The 22,510-nt window shown below is 41.0% G+C and overlaps 1 protein-coding gene across 8 annotated transcripts in view; it reads right to left on the reverse strand.

Moving 5' to 3' along the window:
- The window catches only part of LOC133049410 (ATP-binding cassette sub-family C member 4-like), a 154,356-nt gene that overhangs the window by 43,175 nt on the left and 88,671 nt on the right, over positions 1–22,510 (reverse strand). For 6 of the 8 annotated variants that reach the window (XR_009691310.1, XM_061133396.1, XM_061133393.1 and 3 more), the window contains 5 exons: positions 19,672–19,822; positions 13,922–14,041; positions 12,662–12,772; positions 4,610–4,710; positions 3,337–3,528 (listed from right to left, as the gene is read on the reverse strand). Coding sequence is in view for 6 of the 8 variants with exons in the window: in XM_061133396.1 (XP_060989379.1) it covers positions 3,337–3,528; positions 4,610–4,710; positions 12,662–12,772; positions 13,922–14,041; positions 19,672–19,822 (675 nt within the window). In the remaining 2 variants the exon portion in view is untranslated. Of the gene's footprint in view, positions 1–3,336; positions 3,529–4,609; positions 4,711–12,661; positions 12,773–13,921; positions 14,042–19,671; positions 19,823–22,510 lie in introns of those variants that run through there. The other 2 variants (XM_061133398.1, XR_009691311.1) reach the window with 2 other exon arrangements.

Here is a 22,510-nt window from a genome sequence, read left to right on the forward strand (position 1 = left end):
ATGCCTATGGGAGAGAAAAGAATTTACCAGAAGGTCTTGTTCAAATGAGTCAAGAGGTCTGGATGGGCCTGAGACTCTGCATTTCTAGAAAGCTCCAGGAGATGTAGGAGCTGCTAGCCCTGACACCACAGTCTGAGTCACAAGGAATTAGAAAGCCGGCAAGGGAAGTGGGACAATCTGGGAGTGAGGAGAGGGGTTGCTGAGGAGATACTATGTAAAAAAAGAGAAAATGTAGGAAACTAATATTTTTGCACATTACAGCAAGGTCTAGTAAGCATCTCTAAAAGTATATTATAGAAGAGCTCTGAGCAAGAAAAAAATAACAAACCAAAACCAATCTATCCCAAGAGCTGGAAAAATGCTTTAAAATGTCCCAGAACTCTAAAATCATTAAATCAACCACAAAACCATCTAAATGAAAATTGCAACCAGTGTTCTAACTGGGAAGATTAAGGTGCTATTTACCTCATTTGGGGTCTTTATTTTTACTTGCTATTTCTTCCATCAATTAGAATTCTATGTAGTACCTACTACATTCTCCTATTGACTCTAACTTTCAGGAATCAGGACAGCAGAGGAAACAATGGAAAGAGAATAAAGCCCCATTTCTGCTGGGCGGGCTCACTCCCACATCCCCCACAGCAGCCTCTTTCAATCAAACCCAACACCAAAGGGGTGACCCAGAGTGATGCAGTGGGACAGGTTAGCAGGAGAGGGAAACTGGGATGTTCATGGGTGAAATAGAATGACTTCCTGAACACACTACATGAGTATCATCTCCAAACACAGAAATGAAGCTAACGATGATAAGGCAGAAGGGGATGACAGAGGATGAGATGGTTGGATGCCATCACGAATTTGAAGGACATGGGTTTGAGCAAGCTCCGGGAGTTGGTAATGGACAGGGAGGCCTAGTGCTGTAGTCCATGGGGTCACATAGAGTTGGACACAACTGAGTGACTGAACTGGTCTGTGATATGGGGAATAGACCAAGGCAGAGATCAAAAGTCAAGCTGCCACAGTCATTAATTCAATTTCCAAATTCAATTTGCCCTCAAACATTTTGGAATCTCAATAATCCTATGATTTGCAGTTTTTAAGAAGGAAGAATAGAATCTATTATGTTCATAAGTTGTACTGCAGAGTTTCTTAAATAATTCCTATTTTATGGCTTTGGGGAAAATTAAGACAAGTGCAAATTAACAGAATCACATTTACAACAAGAAATCTGACAGACACATTGTCTGAGAGTATGCTAACATCACCTACAGTGCTCTCAGGGACAGGACTGTATCAAGAGCTGTGGTTAATGTTTTCCCAACAAAACAATCCTCAGCTTCTTCCTGAACTACGATGGAACTGGAAATAATTTTGAGTCACCTTTAGTGCTGCAACTGACTGAAGCTGCTCTCTGGGTATCATTTTGGCAATAAGTTGAATATGTATTTTCACGTTACAAGGATATCATTCATTAAATTACAGCTATAGTCCACTAGGGGGTTGTGGTGGAAAGAGTTAAAGACCAGTTCTTTTAGTTGTTCATGCAGTTGTCTTGTGTGTATGTTCTGGTTACTTTCTGCTCACACCTGTGTGTTACTCCCCCTTGCAGACAGCAGTTCCTCAGCACCCTCTCTATGCCCTGCAGAATGCCACTTTCTAGGGAACAAAGATGAAAATAAGATGCTCCTTGATTTTAAAAAGCCTCAAGGTACCATGAGATACAGACCTCAAATTACAAAGCAGGACACAGATGCTATCTTACATTTTAATTACAGTAAAGTTCACATAACATAAAATTTAACTACTTAACCATTTTTAAGTGGACAGTTTAATGTTCAGTACACTCACATGGTATGCAACCAGGCTCAAGAATTTTTTTTTTTTTTGCATCATAAAACTGAAATTCTATAACCATTAAACAAACAACTCCCCATTGCCACTCCCCAAGTTCCTGGAGACCACCATCCTACTTCCTGTCTTCCTGAATTTGACCACTCTGTGTCAATTTTATAGAATTTCAACACCTCACATAAGCAGAATCAGAGTATTTGTTCCTTTCGTGTCTGACATTTAGCAAGATATTGTCAAGGTTTAGCCATAGGTCAGAATTTTCCTTCTTTTAAACATTTGATATTTCATTGTAAGGATTAGTTCCTTCCGACTTTTGGCTGCTTTGAACATAGTTGTACTGTAAATGCTACCTTCAAAGAATATATAAGACGCTAAGGAAGAATTGAGAGTCTTGCAGATGCATTAGAGTAGCCTCAGAAAGTGAGGAGACTTTCACCATCCAGATGACAGAGGGGAAGGTCTCTGAGGCAGAGGGCAGACTGCACACTGGAAGCTGGGAGGATGTGGTGCTTTGGGAGAACCAACACACAACCCGAGTGTAGTGATATATATAAATCAGGAGACATTCTGGCTGCAGAGGGAGGTGAGGAAGAGCTTTCTACCAACTTGTCTGCTCTGGTTTATTCTCTTCTTCACGACTCTGCCCTGGTCCAGACCAAGGGCCTCAAGTTGAGTATAAAGGAACATCACAGCAGACATGGACACTGGCTGGTTCAGGTCACAAGCCTCTCTGCCATCTCCCATGTGGATCTTTCCTGCTCTGTTCAGTTTGCTTTTGACTTTGAGCAAATCTCTAGGCCCTGCCTCCATCAGAAGCCCTGGTTCCTCACCACTAACTGAGTCATGATTCAGGCTCTATTCTAGTAACAAAGAGCTCACCCCGTGGCCCCCACTGCAGTGGACTTGGGGCTATGGTCTGGCTCAGCAGCAGCTCTCCCAGCCCAGTAAGGATCAGATTTGTGCTAAAGAAAGATACAGTCTGTGCAGGGAGGGCAGGGGGATGACAGCTCAGTTTGGATGTGTAGGAGGAGAAGTCTACAGAAAAGACCAAGGGACAGAGGAGCAGGCTGCAAACAGAGGGCACCGTGGGAGGAAGAGAAGATTTCAGAAACACAAAGAAGAAAAGATGGGAAAAGATACTGGAGAATTAGGGACAGGGAACTAGGACTGACTTCCCAGACTTTGTATGAATAATCAGATGTCACATATAATGTCCTGGATCAGGTTAAAATTGAGCCCAGGAGCCCAGGGTCCACCAGCCACCATGAGGGAGCTCACAATACAGTGGATAAAAAATGCTTGTACCCCCATTCCGTGGTCAATTTCCAAGAAAGATTCACCCACATATCACTGATTAAATCTGCATCCATGAGGTACAAAGAGCCCTCCACCCCTCCACCCCTGACACACTGACAAGGAAACCAAGAGCAGATGTGGTGCTAAATCTTTAGCTGGATTTTAAAGAGGCAAATGGCTTAAACTAACCTTTTCTCTTGGGTCAGTGGGTGCTCTCAGGTTCTTCAATACCAGAGGCCCATCCAAGCTGTACCTGAAGTTAATATGATAAAAGTCAATCTTTCCTCCATGGGGCCAGAATGGTGGTGGACGATACTCATATTCCCAGGGCACTTCTTTCTCAAGGTCTGTATATTCAATCACTCTTTCTACTGAAATCATCTGAAACACATATGACATCACATGAGTTAGTATCAGAGAGTCTTGTTTATGGATGTTCAGAGACTGTAAATGAGACATTTTGGTTTTTTTATCTTTATATCTGATTTTATATGGTTCAGAATATCCCAGGACTTAGGATCTACAAAAGACAGAAACAGGAGTTTGATGAGGCCTTGTATGATTTACAAATTTGTTCATCATCTTCAATACTTTTACTTCAGCCACTTCCTCCAACTTTATATTAACACTAAAAGAATTAGAGAAATTAATAGTAAGATTTTATTGATCCACTTTTCACACCTGAATGAAAAACAAGAGCATTTTATCAAAGAAAAGAATATTTATGGACACCAATCAGTAATGTGTGGCTACAGAAGGGTCATGTATTACCCCAGATAACAGAACTGGATGGTCATCAAACCTCCATTTAATTATTAGTCATTTTCTATTCTATTAGAAGAGAGACGTGGAAGATTTCATTTTGATCGTTTTTTTCCTTTAGGAGAAGCTGCAAATATTCAAAAGTGCATAATTTACATATTGACCAAGGCCTCCTAAACAACCATGACTCCACATCTTTGAGAGCACTTTCTGAGAGGAAGCTTATCCTACCAGAAAGAAGGGCCACCAGAAAATTCAGGTGTTCAACACATACAAGAATAAATGATAAAATGGGGGAGGGCCAGAAGATAGGGACATATTAATTAAAGAAACCTCAAAACACTAAATTCTTTATTTTACAAAATATGAGGAATCACCCATTAAGAAACAAAGAAAAACAAGATGCTAAGAAATTAGCTTCTCTCCAGGATTTCAGAACCTCTCTCCTACAGAGACATTTATTGTATTTGACGACAGTTTGTGATGAATATAAAACCTTCTGACATGGCACATGTAAAACTGAGAAAAGACGTATATATTTTATTTTACATTAACTTTAAGCAGATGGAGAAGAATGTTGAAAAACTTTGTTAACTAAGATGTAAAAATAATAGTTTTACTACTTTACATAAGAATGGCTTTTATGCCATTTAACAGCAAGGAGACTTGAAAATGCTAAGAATGGAAAGATAAACATCACCATATTCTCCACTTCGGCACCTTGCCTGATGCACCACTGCAACATCCCCGTGAGTGTGACAGTGAGAGACAGCACCAGGCCAACCTGCCCGAGATCCAAAGCTAAATGAGGAAGAAAAGGAATCAAGTCAATCTCCTTCTCAACCCCTCACACAGCTCCTTTGTCCTTTATGAAGAAGACTCATTTATTTTTATGAGTGTTAATGGAGCATAGTTGATTTGCAAAGTTGTGTTAGTTTCAGGTGTAATGTGAATTAGCCATATATATATACATATATATATATACACATATTTTTTTTTTCATTTATTTTTATTAGTTGGAGGCTAATTACTTTACAATATTGTAGTGGGTTTTGTCATACATTGACATGAATCAGCCATGGAGTTACATGTATTCGCCATCCCGATCCCCCCTCCCACCTCCCTCTCTACCCGATCCCTCTGGGTCTTCCCAGTGCACCAGGCCTGAGCACTTGTCTCACGCATCCAACCTGGGCTGGTGATCTGTTTCACTATAGATAATATACATGTTTCGATGCTGTTCTCTCAAATCATCCCACCCTCACCTTCTCCCACAGAGTCCAAAAGTCTGTTCTATACATCTGTGTCTCTTTTTCTGTTTTGCATGTAGGGTTATCATTACCATCTTTCTATATTCCATATATATGTGTTAGTATGCTATAATATTCTTTATCTTTCTGGCTTACTTCACTCTGTATAATGGGCTCCAGTTTCATCCATCTCATTAGAACTGATTCAAATGAATTCTTTTTAATGGCTGAGTAATATTCCATGGTGTATATGTACCACAGCTTCCTTATCCGTTCGTCTGCTGATGGGCATCTAGGTTGCTTCCATGTCCTGGCTATTATAAACAGTGCTGCGATGAACACTGGGATGCACGTGTCTCTTTCAGATCTGGTTTCCTCAGTGTGTATGCCTAGAAGTGGTATTGCTGGGTCATATGGCAGTTCTATTTCCAGTTTTTTAAGAAATCTCCACACTGTTCTCCATAGCGGCTGTACTAGTTTGCATATATATAAAATCCATCCTTTTAAAGTTATTTTGCAAAAATAAATGTAAAAAATAAATAAATAAATAAAAAATAAAGCCATTTTGCCCATATATGTCATTCAGTTCAGTTCAGTTCAGTCACTCAGTCATGTCCGACTCTTTGCAGCCCCATGAATTGCAGCACGCCAGGCCTCCCTGTCCATCACAAACTCCAGGAGTTTACCCAAACTCATGCCCATTGAGTCGGTGATGCCATCCAGCCATCTCATCCTCTGTCGTCCCCTTCTCCTCCTGCCCCCAATCCCTCCCAGCATCAGGGTATTTTCCAATGAGTCAACTCTTCACATGAGGTGGCCAAAGTATTGGAGTTTCAGCTTTAGCATCAGTCTTTCCAATGAACACCCAGGACTGATCTCCTTTAGGATGGACTGGTTGGATCTCCTTGCAGTCCAAGGGACTCTCAAGAGTCTTCTCCAACACCACAGTTCAAGCGCATCAATTTTTCGGTGCTCAGCTTTCTTCACAGTCCAACTCTCACATCCATACATGACCACTGGAAAAACCATAGCCTTGACCAGACGGACCTTTGTTGCAAAGTGATGTCTCTGCTTTTTAATATGCTATCTAGGTTGATCATAACTTTCCTTCCAAGGAGTAAGTGTCTTTTAATTTCATAGCTGCAGTCACCATCCACAGTGATTTTGGAGCCCCCAAAAAAGTCTGACACTGTTTCCACTGCCTCCCCATCTATTTCCCATGAGGTGATGGGACCAGATGCCATGATCTTAGTTTTCTGAATATTAAGCTTTAAGCCAACTTTTTCACTCTCCTCTTTCACTTTCATCAAGAGGCTTTTCAGTTCCTCTTCACTCTGTGCCATAAGGGTGGTGTCATCTGCATATCTGAGGTTATTGATATTTCTCCCAGAAATCTTGATTCCAGCTTGTGCTTCTTCCAGCCCAGCATTTCTCATGATGCACTCTGCATGTAAGTTAAATAAGCAAGGTGACAATATACAGCCTTGACGTACTCCTTTTCCTATTTGGAACCAGTCTGTTGTTCCATGTCCAGTTCGTACTGTTGCTTCCTGACCTGCATACAGGTTTCTCAAGAGGCAGGTCAGGTGGTCTGGTATTCCCATCTCTTTCAGAATTTTCCACAGTTTATTGTGATCCACACAGTCGAAGGCTTTGGCAAAGTCAATAAAGCAAAAATAGATGTTTTTCTGGAACTCTCTTGCTTTTTCGATGATCCAGCGGATATTGGCAATTTGATCTCTGGTTCCTCTGCCTTTTCTAAAACCAGCTTGAATATCTGGAAGTTCTCGGTTCATGTATTGCTGAAGCCTGGCTTGGAGAATTTTGAGCATTACTTTACTAGCGTGTGAGATGACTGCAATTGTGTGGTAGTTTGAGCATTCTTTGGCATTGCCTTTCTTAGGAATTGGAATGAAAACTGACCTTTTCCAGTCCTGTGGCCACTGCTGAGTTTTCCAAATTTGCTGGCACATTGAGTGCAGCACTTTCACAGCATCATCTTTCAGAATTTGAAATAGCTCAACTGGGATTCCATCACATCCGCTAGCTTTGTTCATAGTGATGCTTTCTAAGGCCCACTTGACTTCACATTCTAGGATGTCTGGCTCTAGGTCAGTGATCACACCATTGTGATTATCTGGCTCATGAAGATCTTCTTGTAGAGTTCTTCTGTGTATTCTTGCCACCTCTTCTTAATATCTTCTGCTTCTGTTAGGTCCATACCATTTCTATCCTTTATCGAACCCATCTTTGCCTGAAATTTTCCCTTGATATCTCTAATTTTCTTTACAGGGTATCAACTAGAGTTCCCTTTGCAATACAGAAGGTCATTTTTAGTTATCTATTTTATATATAGTACTGAGAAGACTCCTTTATAACATTTAAATCATTTGCATGTAATGATAGTATTACTTATAATATTACTTCTGATGACTGAGATATTAATACAGTTAAAAAAAAAACCCACCATGAGGGACTTCCCTGGTGGTCCAATAACTAAGAGTCCAAGCTTCCAATCAGGGGGCTTAGGTCTGATCACTGATCAGGAAACTAGATTCCACATTCCACAACTGAGAGCTCACATGCTGCAACTAAAGTCCTGACTGTCACAACTGACACTGAAGATCCAGCATGCCCCAACTAAGACCCAATGGAGCCAAATGAATAAGTAAATTTTTAAAATATGAATTTATAAAGCATTAACAATGTTCTTGTTGTTGTTCAGTCACTAAGTTGTGTCTGACTCTTTATGATGCCATAGACTACAGCACACCAGGCTTGCCTATCCTTCACTATCTCTCACAGCTTGCTCAAACTCATGTCCTTTGAGTCAGTGATGCCATCCAACCATCTCATCCTCTGTCATCCCCTTTTCCTCCTGCCTTCAATCTTTTCCAGCATCAGGATTTCTAATGAGTTGGCTCTTCGTGCCAGGTGGCCAAAGTATTGGAGCTTCAGCTTAAGCATCAGTCCTTCCAACGAATATTCAGGACTGATTTCCTTTAGGATTGACTGGTTTGATCTCCTTGCAGTCCAAAGGACTCTGAAGAGTCTTCCCTAGCACCACAAATAAAAAGCATCAATTCTTCTATTATTGGGATATTTTATTACTATAGACTCTCAGTCTCTTCATTTTCTGCCATTAGAGTGGTATCATCTGTATATTTAGGGTTATTGATATTTCTCCTGGCAATTGTGATTCCAGCCTGTGAGCCATCCAGCCTGGTATTACACATAACGTATTCTGCATATAAGTTAAATAAGTAGGGTAACAATATACAGCCTTGTCGTACTTCTTTCCAATTTTGAACCAGTCCATTGTTCCATGTCTGGTACTAACTGTTGCTCTTCACCCAAATACAGGTTTCTCAGGAGACAGGTAAAGTGGTCTGGTATTCCCATCTCTTTCAGAATTTTCAACAGTTTGTTCTGATCCACACAATCAAAGGCTTTTGTGTAGTCAATGAAGCAGATGTTTTCCTGGAATTCTCTTGCTTTCTGTATGATCCATCAAATGTTGGCAATTTGTTCTCTGGTTCCTCTGCCTTTTATAAACCTAGCCTGTACATCTCAAAGTTTCCAATACATGTACTGTTGAAGCCTTGCTTGAAGAATTTTGAGCATAACCTTACTAGCATGCGAAATGAGTGCAATTGTATCATAGCCTGAACATTCTTTGGCATTGCCCACCCTTGGGATTGGAATGAAAACTGACTTTTTCCAGTCCTGTGGCCACTGCTGAGTTTTCCAAATTTGCTGATATATTGAGTGCAGCACTTCAACAGCATCACCTTTTAGGATTTGAAATAATTCAGCTGGAATTCCACCACCTCCACTAGCTTTTTTCATAGTAACGCTTCCAAAGGCCCACTTGACTTCACACTCCAGGAAGTCTGGCTCTAGGTGAGTGACCACACCATCATGGTTATCCAGATCATTAAGATCTTTTCTGTACAGCTCTTCTGTGTATTAATCCCAGCTCTTCCTAGTCTCTTCTGCTTCTCGTAGGTCCTTATGATTTCTGTCATTTATCCTATTAATTCCAACTGGATTGAGATACACTTTACAGTATTATACAGGTGAAGGTCATGTCATTATTCAAGGTCATTCCTGGTGGCTCAGTTGGTAAAAAATCTGCCTGCAATGCAGGAGAATCAGGTCAATCCCTGGGTCAGTAAGATCCCCTGGAGAAGCAAATGGCAACCCAATCCAGTATTCTTGCCTGGAGAACTCCATGGACAGATAAGCCTGGCAGGTAACAGTCCATGGGGTTGCAAAGAGTCAGACATAACTGAGTGACTTTCACTTTCATATGTCATTATTCAGATTTTTGTTCTTATGGCTCCAATTTTCATTATATAATTTCACTTTCTACAGCCAATGTAGTTGCAGCTGCAACCACAAAAACAAGGCAATGGGTTCTAACAGCCAGTGCTTTTAAATCTGAAGTACGACTCTCATTGTTCCATTACAAAGACTGTGATTCAGGGTTATTACCATGGAATAGTTAGGGATGGGGTGAATTCATGCCATGCACTCCAACAGCTGCTCATCTGGTACCCACACAGCAGTGACCACACTATTCTTTGCTACAAAGAATCTTTCTCTCCCCAGTACACCAGACACCTACAACCAAGAGATCCAAGTAGCCCTAAAGTTAAACCTAAACCCTAAGCTGTACAAAAAGCTTAATAGTAAATTTGATTCTCTCCATCCACGTACAGGACACTACCTGGAATGTTCAGAAGGTCAGCTTACTACAGCTGCATGGACCTCAAGCAATTTAAAGAAAGACAAAAAGATAAAAAGATATTCTCAGCAAATATCTCAACAAATACCAGTAAATAAATAAACAAACAAACCACCCAATGTAATCTACAGATTCAGTGCAATCCCTGTCAAATTACCAATGGCATTTTTCACAGAATTAGAAAAAAACATTTACATTTTGTATGGAAACACAAAATACCATGAAAAGCCAATGCAATCTTGAGAAAAACAAAGTAGAAAATTGAAGCTGGGTAGAATCAGGCTCCTTGTCTTCAGACTATACTACAAAGCTACAGTAATTGAAACAATATGCTACTGGCACCAAAACCAGAAATATAGATCAATAGAACAGGACAGAAAGTCCAGAGATAAACCCACGCACTTGTGTCACCTATGACAAAGGAAGCAAGAACATATAGTGGAGAAAAGACAGTCTCTTCAATAAGTGGTGCTGGGAAGATAGGACAGCTATGTGTAAAAGAATAAAATAAGAACACTCCCTAACACCATACACAAAAATAAACTCAAAATGGATTATAGACATATATGTAACACCAGACAATATATAACTCTTAGATGAAAACATAGGGTGGATTCTCTCTGACATAAATTGCAGCAAGATCTTTTTTGATCAACCTCCTAGAGTAATGAAAATAAAAGATAAACTAATGGGACTTAATTAAACTTAAAAGATTTTGTACAGCAAAGAACACCATAAACAATACTGAAAAGACAACCTGCAGAATGGGGAAAAATATTTGCAAACAAAGTGACTGACAAGGGATTACTCTCTGAAATACACAAACAGTTCATGCAATTCAATATAAAAAAAAAATCTCAATCAAAAATTGGGCAGAAGACTAAAACAGACACTCTCCAACGAAGACAAACAGATGGCCAAAAAGCACATGAAAAGATGGTCAACATCTCTCACTTCACACTAGTCAGTATGACCATCATCAACCAGTCTACAAACAATAGATGCTGGAGAGGATGTGAAGGAAAGGGAATTCTCCTACACTGTTGCTGGGAATGTAAACTGGTACAATCACTATGGAGAACGATATGGAAGTTCCTTTAAAAACTAAAACCAGAGCTACCATGTGATCCAGCAATCCCATTCATGGGCATATAACCAGAGAAAACCATAATTCCTACATGCACCCTAATGTTCACTGCAGCTTTATTCACAATACCCAGGACATGCTGTTGCTGCGGCAAAGTTGCTTCAGTCGCGTCCGACTCTGTGCGACCCCATAGATGGCAGCCCACCAGGCTCCACAGTCCCTGGGATTCTCCAGGCAAGGACACTGGAGTGGGTTGCCATTCCTTCTCTAATGCATGAAAGTGAAAAGTGAAAGTAAAGTCGCTCAGTTGTGTCCTACTCTTTGCGATTCCATGGAATGCAGCCTACCAGGCTCCTGCATCCATGGGATTTTCCAGGCAAGAGTACTGGAGTGGGTTGCCATTGCCTTCTCTGAGCCAGGACATGGAAGCAACCTAAATGTCCATCAACAGAGCAATGGGTAAGGAAGATGTGTGGTATCACATATACAATGGATTATTACCCAGCCATAACAAAGGGCAAAATAACGCTATTTGCAGCAACATGGATAGACCTAGAGATTTTCATACTAACTGAACTATGTCAGACAGAGAAACATAGAATATGATATTGCTTATACATGAATTCTAACAAAAGGCAACAAATGAACTTATCTACAAAACTGGTGCACTGGGAAGACCCAGAGGAATCGGGTGGAGAGGAAGGTGGGAGGGGTATCGGGATGGGGAATACTTGTAAATCCATGGCTGATTCATGTCAATGTATGACAAAAACCACTACAATATTGTAAAGTAATTAGCCTCCAACTAATAAAAATAAATGGAAAAAAAAGAAAAAAAAACAAACATAAATAGAGTCACAGATGTAGAAAATAAACTTATGCTTACCAGGGGATAAGGGAAGGGAGGGATAAATTGAAAGACTGGGATTGACACATACATACTACTATATATAAAATATTAAAATAGATAACTAACAAGAAACAAATGTAAAGTACAGGGAACTCTGTAATGACCTATATAGGAAAAGAATCAAAAAAGGAGTGTATTTATGTATACATATTTCAAATTCATTTTGCTATACACCATAAACTAAGACAACTGTGTAAACCAATAAAACTTGAATAAACCAATAAAAAGTATGGTCTGAGTCAGCCAAAGCAGGGGCCCAAGACACCACAGATCTGCTGGAGGCATTTTCATATCTGGTCTTTTCTCTTAAAGATTCTGAAAGTACAAAACAGAAATTCTTTTCTAAAGGAAATTTATTTGAAATATTAATTAAAATGTAAATTACTAAAAAAAAATATACATGCACCCCAATGTCCATGGGATATGGGAAAATAATCTTTTAAAAAGTGGATATACATATAACAGCTTCAGGCTGTACACCTGAAGCTAACACATCATAAATCAACCATACACCAATCAAAATTTTTTTAAAGACGTCTCAACAAGGACCTACTGTAAATAAATAAGTAAATGGAAAAAAAGATGAAAGTTCTCATCATGACACAAATAAGTTCACAAGGACCGGTGGAGTCACATGCTGCAAACACTTTAATTCATTAGAACCAAGCAGTATATATTAGACAAGATGGCAAGAGTTTAATAACTACAAAGCTATAAACTGTAAATATACTACAAATATTCATATATTTACTTACTTTCTACCAGAATCAGGGCCCCAAAGGCAACAACAGTGACAAAGATGGCACAGATGACATCTAGATACACAGCGAGCCATTGTGATGTCGTCAAAAGCAGGAACCAAGCCTCTGCATTTGTGAACCATAATAAGCATAATATATAAACAGAAAAACCATGTTAGCTGCTTCTAATGAGGGAGAGCATTTCCTCAGTTGAGGTACAGAAGATTTTACACAAGGTAGGACAGCAAAGTCACACATTCAAGGAAACTGAAGATTCCAGAAAACTAGGTTCTAACCCAAGACAAGGTATGGGACACACAGGAATCAGTCCAGGAAGCATGCATTGAAAACATCAATCCACCGGTTATCAACAGAAATATGATCACAAGAAAGAGGATGGAAAATCGTCTCATTGGTGCATTTTCTGCAGTGCTGGGCCTCAATGTGAAGATCATCCTCTCACATGTCAACTGTTCCCAGCTCTCAGACAGCAGACAGCAGAGCTCACACTGTTTCCAGCACCTTCAGCACTTATCACAGGGCCCTGCAGTGTTTATTCTTAGGAGCCAGTGTCTATATGACCATCAGCTAACAGGACTGCATGTGGTTTTCAAAATGCCATTTTATCTTCAAAATGCAGTAATAATTGAAAAGTTTGACCAGGATTTTATAGACTTAGGAGAAATTCTGAATTTTCTACCTAGGAAAAACAACTTCACCGATACAAAGTATAATCAAGTGGGTGGCAACTCAAGAAATTAGTTTTGTCAATCACATTTGCTACCCTCCATGCTTTGAAAAGAGTTGGCAAACTACAGCCTGGGGGACAAGAATAGTGACCACCTGGTTCCAAAAAGAAAATTTTATTGGAAAACAGACATTTGCTGACGTATTATCTTTGCTTGTCTTTGTGCTACAACAGCCAAAGTGAGTAGTTGCAACAGACACAGTATAGCACACAAAACCTACAATATTTTCTATCTGGATCTTTGCAAAAAAGAAGATTTTACTGAGTCCTGCCCTAAAGAGACAGAAGTCCACAGGGCACAGTGATGGAAGGACAATGCAAGCTAGTCAGGGGAGAAAAGCAAGGGGTGACGGGGAAGAAGGGAGCACAGGGGATGCTGAGAGGAAGGGGTGGGGGAGGCAGGTGTGCAGAGGGGGACATGGGGGTGACAGAGAGAGAGGTGCTGACCTACTAGGCCACCTGAGATGGAGGGCAGGCCTCAGAAGGCAGCACATCCCATCTGAAATCATTTCCAGAAACTTACAGACCTGAATGTAAATCCTGATATGCGTCGAACAGCTCCTGAAACCTCTGTTCAGCTTTGTATGCCCGGATGGTCCAGAGTCCCCGCAGAGAAGATGCTAAGAGGGAAAACACCGGGCTCCGTGCTGGGGAAGCAGAGAGACATACACAGAGAAAGTCAGGGAGGCTGGATGAGAGGAAACCCACTGCCTCCTGGGCTCTGTGGTCACACGTCCCACCAACAGGAATCCTCCATGTGACCCTCACTCCAGCTCACATCAGGTTTCACTTTAATCACCTAGGAATGAAAGATTCTCTTTGAAACTATGTTTGACCAAATTCATTCACAGCTAGATTTAGATAAAGAAATTCTTTCCAGGTCTTTCATCAACGTCCTTTCAAACACACCTCCCTCCAAATTTTTCTGGCATCTCCCCAGGTGGAAATTGTTCACGATTTTTAAAAAAATTATTGAAGTATAGTTGATTTACAATAATGTGTTAGTTTCAGGTATATAGTATAGTCATTCAGTTATTTTTTTTTATTACATTTCATTACAGGTTATTACAAGATGCTGAATTAAATTTCCTGTGCTTTACAGTAAATCCTTGCTGCATACCTGTTTGACAAATAATAGTGTGTCCATTAACCCCATATTTCTACTTTGTTCCTCCCTCCCTCCCAATCCCCTTTGGTAAGTTTGTTTTCTATGTCTCTGAGTCTATTTCTATTTTGTGTACAGATTCATTTGTATTATTTTTAGATTCCATGCATAAGTGATATCATATTTATATTTCTCTGACTCTTTAAAATAATATTCTCTAAATCCATCCATGTTGCTTCAAATGGCAATATTTCATTCTTTTTCATTGTTCACTAATTTTTGAATCAGTAGCATTCTAAACTTTAATTCCTCATTAGAGTCCTCACCACACTGAATTTTAATGAGGTACCTGTGTGTTGTCTCCACCTTAGATGAGTAACCTAAGGACTGGATAAGAATCAGTACATCCCCCACCCTGGACCAGACCCAGACCCAGGACAGGGTGAGACGAGTAAGGGAGCGGACAGTCTGCCGTCTCCCCATCTGGGGCTCTCCCCACACCTGAGCCAGGAGTCTCTGTGTGGGTCACAGTGCATCTGGTACTGCACCGCCCTTGTGCCCACAGGACCCGGCAGATGAGGAGTCTATGAATAGTCTTGACTTCCACTCCAGGAACCCAATGGATGCTTTCCTAACTGCCCTGCTAGATCTCTGAACCACGACATGCTCTAACACTTCCCCTTTGTCCTTTGTTCACGCAAAGAGCTGCAAGTGAATTGGCGGTGCCTTTGTTCATCCAGTTGAGTACCTGTGTTCTCATTCCCACATCCACACTGCTCTCTCTCTCTTTACTCTATTGACTAACTTTTTAGCTTTCTATAATGTTTTGCTTATAAGAGCAACATAAACTCAGATGGAGCTCATGCTCCAAATAATAAAGGCAAGGGACTGTGTTCAGGCCTTTTCTGCAGCCCAGCAGGTGTCCCAACCCATCCCCAGAACTCGGTCTGGAGGCAGGATGCTCACAGGGATGATGTAGGGGCATTTCAGGGCCCATCACCCTGTTAGAAGGATGGCAAGAGTCCAGCTCCAGAGAGCACAGAAAACTCACTAGAACCATTTCCTGAGCAAATGAGGTGTCATCAACACTATCCATCACAGACAGGGCTTCTGAGGAGGAAGCAGACGTGGCTGTTACCCCAGGGAGATCCTGGGGTGAACTCTTCAGTGTGGCCTCCCTCACCTGCTTCCCTGTCAGGAGATCAAAGTGCAGCTGATTCTCTCCAGCAGGGATGGAGGGCAGGATCAACTTTAGAAACCAGGTGTCATCTCAGCCTTGAACACCAGGGAACCAAACACCCATCACCTACCTCACCTCGTGCCCAAGAGTTACAGGCTGGAGGAATCTGGGCCTGTAAAAATCTATCCTGCTTCTCTCACACCCCATTTAGGGCTGAGCAGGATGCCAGGATGAGTGAACTGGAGGGTCTGCAAAGAAAATTAGCTAGTACAGGGGGAGAGGGGATGCCAAGGCTCTGGTGCTGTGTTGTCCAAAGGAACACTTTTCCCATAAGCACTGAGCTCGCTGTCCTGAAGCAACTGTGTCACAGTCATGGTGTCAGCCCACAGTCACAGACACACGTAACCCTACAGTTCACAGGACTGACGTCTGTGGTTCCCACAGCACTGAGGACACTTGGGGACACACCCCACCTGGACTGCAGATCTTCCCAGGCAGGACAACCCCAAGCTGACAGCCAGCCCTGCTGCAGATGATCATTCAAGCTACATGAGATCTGCTAGTCGTGAGTAAGTTCTTGATTGCCTCACGTTCAAGGTTCCAGTGCCTTTGGTCATGACCAGCAAGTACTTCACAAGCATCAGTTCAAGAAATCCTCATGAGAACACCAGAGTCTGGGGGATTAAGAGCACTGACTGCCCAAGATTAACTATATTCATCCACCAAAGTGACAGACCTGGGTGTGAGACATAAATTTCTTAATCCCAAGGTTGTACTTTTAATCACAACAGCAGTGTCTCAGAGGGAGAATAATCAGGGTTAAGGATGCTTCTGTGTGACGATGTGCATTTTTCTCGACTGTTATTTATGTTCAGAAAACCCTCAGATACCATCCAACAGCCTTCACCACTACTGCACAACTTATTGAACAAAGTTCCTGGGAATTTAGTATGAGAACTCCTTAAAACAGCAGACTTGATGATCCATGGTCCTAATACACCTGACACACACATCCTAACCCTCCCCTAGAAATGCTTGTAGCAAATCTTGCTAGTTGATCCCAGCACCTTTTGGACAGAGTTTGGATATGACTTCATCATTCAGGCACTACCAAAGGCGAAAAGCTGGTTAGAGAAAGGCAACCAAATACCACCCTGGTTTTATGTACCTGTCCATTGCTATGCTCACTTTTGCAAAAATGTGCCCCTTAAAACCCTATTATAATTAGCTGCCAAATGTTATTAAGATGAAAATGTCAACCTAAGCTGCCAGAGGCAGTTAGGCAATTGGATCTGAAACTAAACCTCAGGACATCAGTGGTCCTTCAGAGCACAAGCATGAAGCAGGATTATGCCTTCTGGCCATAGCAGTCAGGTGTCCTTCTTTTTGCTGGTGGCTCCAGCAGGGACCTGAAGATATACTCTTACTCCCTCAGTCACCCAATCCTTTCTGACTCTCTGACTCCATGGACTGTAGCCCACCAGGCTCTTCTGTCCATGGGATTATCCAGGCAAGAATACTGGACTGGGTTGCCATTTCCTCTTCCAGGAAATCTTCCCAACTTAGGGACTGAACCCATTTCTCCTGCGTCTCCTGCATTGGCAGGCAGATTCTTTTATCACTGAGCCACCTGGGAAGCCCTAAAACATACTTTCAGTTACTATTTAGAGGAAACAGTGGTGTCATCATTTAAGGCACAGACCCATCACCTAGAGAGAACATAAACAGTTCTAAGCAACTGGCCACCATATCTGGTTACCTGGGGTGTGTTGGAGGGGGTATCTGGATTGAATTTAGTGCCTAACTTATTGCAGAGTACTAGGATGCAAGAAAATCCACATATCCCACAGAAATGATGCCAAAGTTCTCAGACTCTCCAGCTCAAATATTAAGAAAATCCTGTACTGCTTCTTGAAAAAAGCCTCAGGAGGTGCCCTTCTCTCTACTTCCATATGAATAGGAAATGGCCCTTCCCCAGGCAAAAATCTCTGTCAAGTGTTCCTTCTGGAACAACCCCTCACTGAATGTACCAGAGAGTTGCTTTTCAGCAGGACTCTTGAATGACCCCATTTCAGGGACAGCCTCAAACCATAAAATGTCTGAAGCCCTGTCTACACAGAAGACTGGATGGAGCTCTTCATTCCTCTTCTGTCTCCCCAGGTCCTTCCATCAACCAAGTCACATTAGCAAAATGTCACACACAGCTGGACTCTACTGCTCCCCATCCATCCAAACATCTCACAAAACTGGACCTTACAAAAGTTAGCTGGTTCTCTTGATGACTGAATTTTTTTTTTTTTTTACAGCTTTTATGAAACGGATGATCACTATCCTCTTTGCAACTAATTAGAAAATATCTCTTTAAAAAGTGAAGTTGTTAGTCACTTAGTCATGTCCAACTCTTTGTGACCCCATGAACTGTAGTCCACCAGGATCCTCTCTCCATGGAATTCTACATGCAAGAATACTGGAGTGGGTTGCCATTTCCTTCTCCAAGGTAACTTCCTGACCCAGGGTTCAAACCAGAGTCTCCTGCATTTCAGGAAGATTCTGAAGTCAACAGGGAAGCATCTTACGTGTTTATTATAAAAACAAAACATGCAATTGCCACAGTGAAAAAAAACTCATCTGACTGGATAACTGAGATTTTTTTTCCACTTGGTAGATACAAAGAACCATGAGGCTCAACATTCTTCTCTTCTTGACTTGGTTTCTAGAGATTAAGTTGGTATTAATGTGTAATAATTATTTATGATTGAGGTGTCTGATATGAACATATTTCCCACCTTACTTTTTGGCTACAGTTTTTATAACCTTTAAAAATATATAATAATTATATGTTTCTTATTAGCTTTAATATTGAAGAAATGTGCATTAATAATAAGATAAATTCAATTATTTCATCATCTGTGATTACCTGCACAATAGAATGATTAGTCATAAAATGTGATCCCCATTATTTTTTTTTTGGGTGCACCTTGCAGGTTCTTAGTTCCCTGATCAGGAATTGAAGCCGCAGAGTCTTAACCACAGGACCACAGGGAAGTCCCTGTTCCCATTATTCTAAAACTAGGAAGTTGAATGGAGTAATAAACTAAATGTATACCAAACTGATCCCCGTTTTGTGCCCTCCCAAGGAATTCTTTTCAGCATCATTTATATGAATAGCTTTAAGAAAGAGGGGACCACAAACAATGTGGTATCGCCCCAAATACTAGTAATGATAAAGAGCAAAACTGCAAATAACAGGGCTTATCTTTTCAATAGGGCTTCTCTGGTGGATCAGACAGTAAAGAATACACTTGCAATGTAGAGACCTGGCTTCAGTCCCTGGTTCTGGGAAGATCCTCTGGAGAAGGGAATGGATACCCACTCCAGTCTTTTTGCCTGGAGAATTCCATGGACAGAGGAGCTGGGTGGGCTACTCTCCATGGGGTCGCAAAGAGTCAGACATAACTGAGAGACTAACATATATCTTTTTAATACATTTAACAACTACAACTTACTTAACACATGAAAAAATGTATTTTTCAAATATATCACTTCTGACATATATTTCCTGAGGTCTCCTTTCCTTTTCCTAATCTTTTCCTTTCCTTGTCATTTCTGGTAACTCCAGGAGGAGAAAAATTGTCTCTTTTCCTTCTACATTAGTTCAAACATGATGAAATATTTTTCAGAAAAGTATTAACAGAGTGAATACACTGTGTTAGGAAGTATGTCATAAACAAGACAGAAATGGTCCCTGTCCTCATGGTGCTCACATCCATCCTCCTTGTGCTAAAATGCAAAGTCTCAGCTGACCTGCCATCAGCTCTATTTGCCTTAAGAACCACACTGACTCACAGTGGCTATAATATTTAGTTATCTAATGTTAACTTGTGAGAAATTCCAGAAGACAGAGTCTGCAGAATTTCAGGGGTCTTGTTAATTATGGCATAAATGGAAGCCAGCCTGCATTGCCATCCCAACCTGAAGGACCCGGTACTCACTTGTACATTCCAGGCGTTTCACATCTCGTGATGTCCTTAAGAAATACCACTGGAGGACAAAGAAAATGATGCCAAGGGGAATCACAGGTATAGCAATCCAAGGAACCGCAGCCACCATCACGCCCACCACACCAATCACAAGAAGAAATGTCTGAAATAGCAAAAATAGATACAGAGTCCTCCTTTGAAGGGTACTTTCCAAAGAAAAACTATAATGGTTTGTTCTATTGGGATTAAACCTCTTTCCTCAAAAATATTTGTTTGAACAGCAAGGAATGCTTTCCCTTCCAAAGAAATAAAATTATAAGTGGTCCTCATGATATTTAGTGCATGTGCCAAACACCATGATAAGAATTTTCTGGGTATCAGCTCTTGTGGTACACTTAGGCGCCCTATAAGGCAGGCATTACTACTTTTAGCAGATGAGAATATTTAAGTCTCAGAGAGTAGAAGTTGAATCCCAAACTATCAGGAGTCAGCAGGTGTTACTAGAGAGATGAGCAAGCAGACATCTCAGGCGAGGAATCTAGATGCCTCAGCTATGCATGGAGGGGTAAAGAAGTGGTGAATTACAAATTCAGTGTTCAGAAAAGTAGGACAAAATTTAAATGTTGAAATTTGGAAGTAGGAATTCCTCTTTCTTGATTTTCTATCCATAGTTAATATTTACTGAGTGTTGACTGTGTACAGGGCTATACCTTCAAACCTTCACATGTATTAACTCATTAATCCTCACAATAGCTCTATCTAGTAACAGTATTACCTTATTTTACAGATCGATAGAGTGAGGCAAAAGGAAAGGAAAATCAACTTGATGGAGACTGCAAAGCCTAAGTCACGACTCCAGGAAGCTCATGTCATGAGCCTTTATGATATATTTAAGCTTGCCCCTGATGTACAGCCATCTTTCTATCATTATAGTAAGTATTTAAAATGCCTATTCCAAAGGTTAATGATTGTAACAGCAGATCCCATTTACTAGATGTTTACTGTATGTAAGGCACTGTGCTAAGAGTTCCATGAACATTCTCTTAATCATCACATTATCCTGTGAGATTATTCTATCTTGGGAAATGATCTTGGTCAAAAAAAGACAGCAGGTAGACGAGAAAACAAAATCATTGGTTGATGCTGATTTAAGCATTCATCTTTATCAGGAAAATTATGATACCTTTACTTTTTAAGAATGCAATCAACATTTAGTGTCTGCCTGCTATGACAGGGGGGTGGGGGTGGTGTGAAGATTCAGTCTGGGGCAGGGACTCTGAAGCTTATAATCTCAGGTGGATACAAATTCATGGTGATCTGCACAAGGCAGAGAGTGCTGGACAAACACAGAGAAGAATTCAGGAACATTTTTAGGCAATTCTAAGAAGAGACTTCTGGCTGAATTTTACAGGCTGGTTTAACAAATAGAAAGAGTGGCAAGAATAACTTGCAGGCAACAACTACAACTGATGGAAATTTTGACCAAAAAGGAGCTGAGATGTGAAGGTTAAGATGCCTGTCTGAGTTAACACTGGTTGTTCTGTGCCCTGTCAGCACCAGCACCTGCATCCCATGCTCACCACCCCGGGGCCTCCCCACCTTGTCACCCAGGCTGCTGGCCAGGTGCAACTCTGAGGGATGGGTTAGGAGGGTAATGTCTATATCACAGAGACTCGGGTTATCATTTCATAGCTCTTCCTTGTCAGTTTTTTCCAGAGGATCTTCACAACCATCTTGTGAATGAGAAAAGAAAACTTCATTTCCATTTACAGATACAACATAAAGATGGGAAGGCAAGTGGTTGTCCTAAGTTTTCCCAGGAAGGACTGCAGGTCAAGGAGAAAGACTGGAGCGGTTTGTACTCAGGGAATCCTAGAGCCACAGCCACAGGCAAGAGGAGCCTGGGAGGAGGAAACATCCAGAACTGTGACTCAGTGTCCAGGAGCCCTTGGGAACCAAACTGTATTTTCTGGATGGAGACCCATGTGCTTTTCCTGTTTCTCCCACATCTGCTGTGGTATCAAAATAAAACCCAGAGTGAAGAGGACGGGATTCTGAAGCAATATATTCCTGTCATAACTAGAAAAAAAAATAGGCCTGTCTGACCTCTCTTCCATTAGACCTACAGATAAACAATGCTTACAGACACTGAATTAAGTATGCATTCCACTTGCTACAACTTTCACGCTCATGGGGAGGGGTCCTGCCAGCTCCTTATGTGTCTGGTCTTAAGTCGCTTGGCTTGCTATTGTTGGTTGTCAAAAAAACCTACCAAAATGTCAATAAAAAATCCAAATTACAGTATTTTAGCAGACCCACATAATTTGATGGACAACATTCATCAGTTTCAATAATCTGGATCTCCCCAGGTGAGAGCCTTTTAAAACTAACCCAGCCCGGCTGATAACCTGGGAAGCAGAGATAAAATCAAAATGAAGGGCTCCACAGAAACTGAACCAATGCATTTTCCTTAGGTACCCACTGAAGACCCATTATTAATGCTCTCAGAGCTCCAAAATGAGCTTACATCCTTCATATTTCATGCCCCTAAATTCTGAAGCAATTCAAAGAGGATGTCTCTAACATCTACTTGTAGGTAATACTATAGCCACCCTCATTGCGAACTGAATAGTATATATATATAAACATGTATGGGTTTACAGTTACACGTATATACACTTGTGAATCTTTTATTGCCAGCTGTCTCAAACCCTTCACAGAAGTTGGCAGACGATGAAAATAGTATGTAAGCAAAAAGTTATTTGAAGAAGGAAACAAAAGATTCTGGTGTGCAATACACATCCCTACCTTAAAGCCAACCTCATTTCTTTCTCATACATTCCCACACACA

The sequence above is a fragment of the Dama dama genome, chromosome 30, assembly GCF_033118175.1.
Source record: "Dama dama isolate Ldn47 chromosome 30, ASM3311817v1, whole genome shotgun sequence".
In the NCBI taxonomy this organism is placed as follows: domain Eukaryota; kingdom Metazoa; phylum Chordata; class Mammalia; order Artiodactyla; family Cervidae; genus Dama; species Dama dama.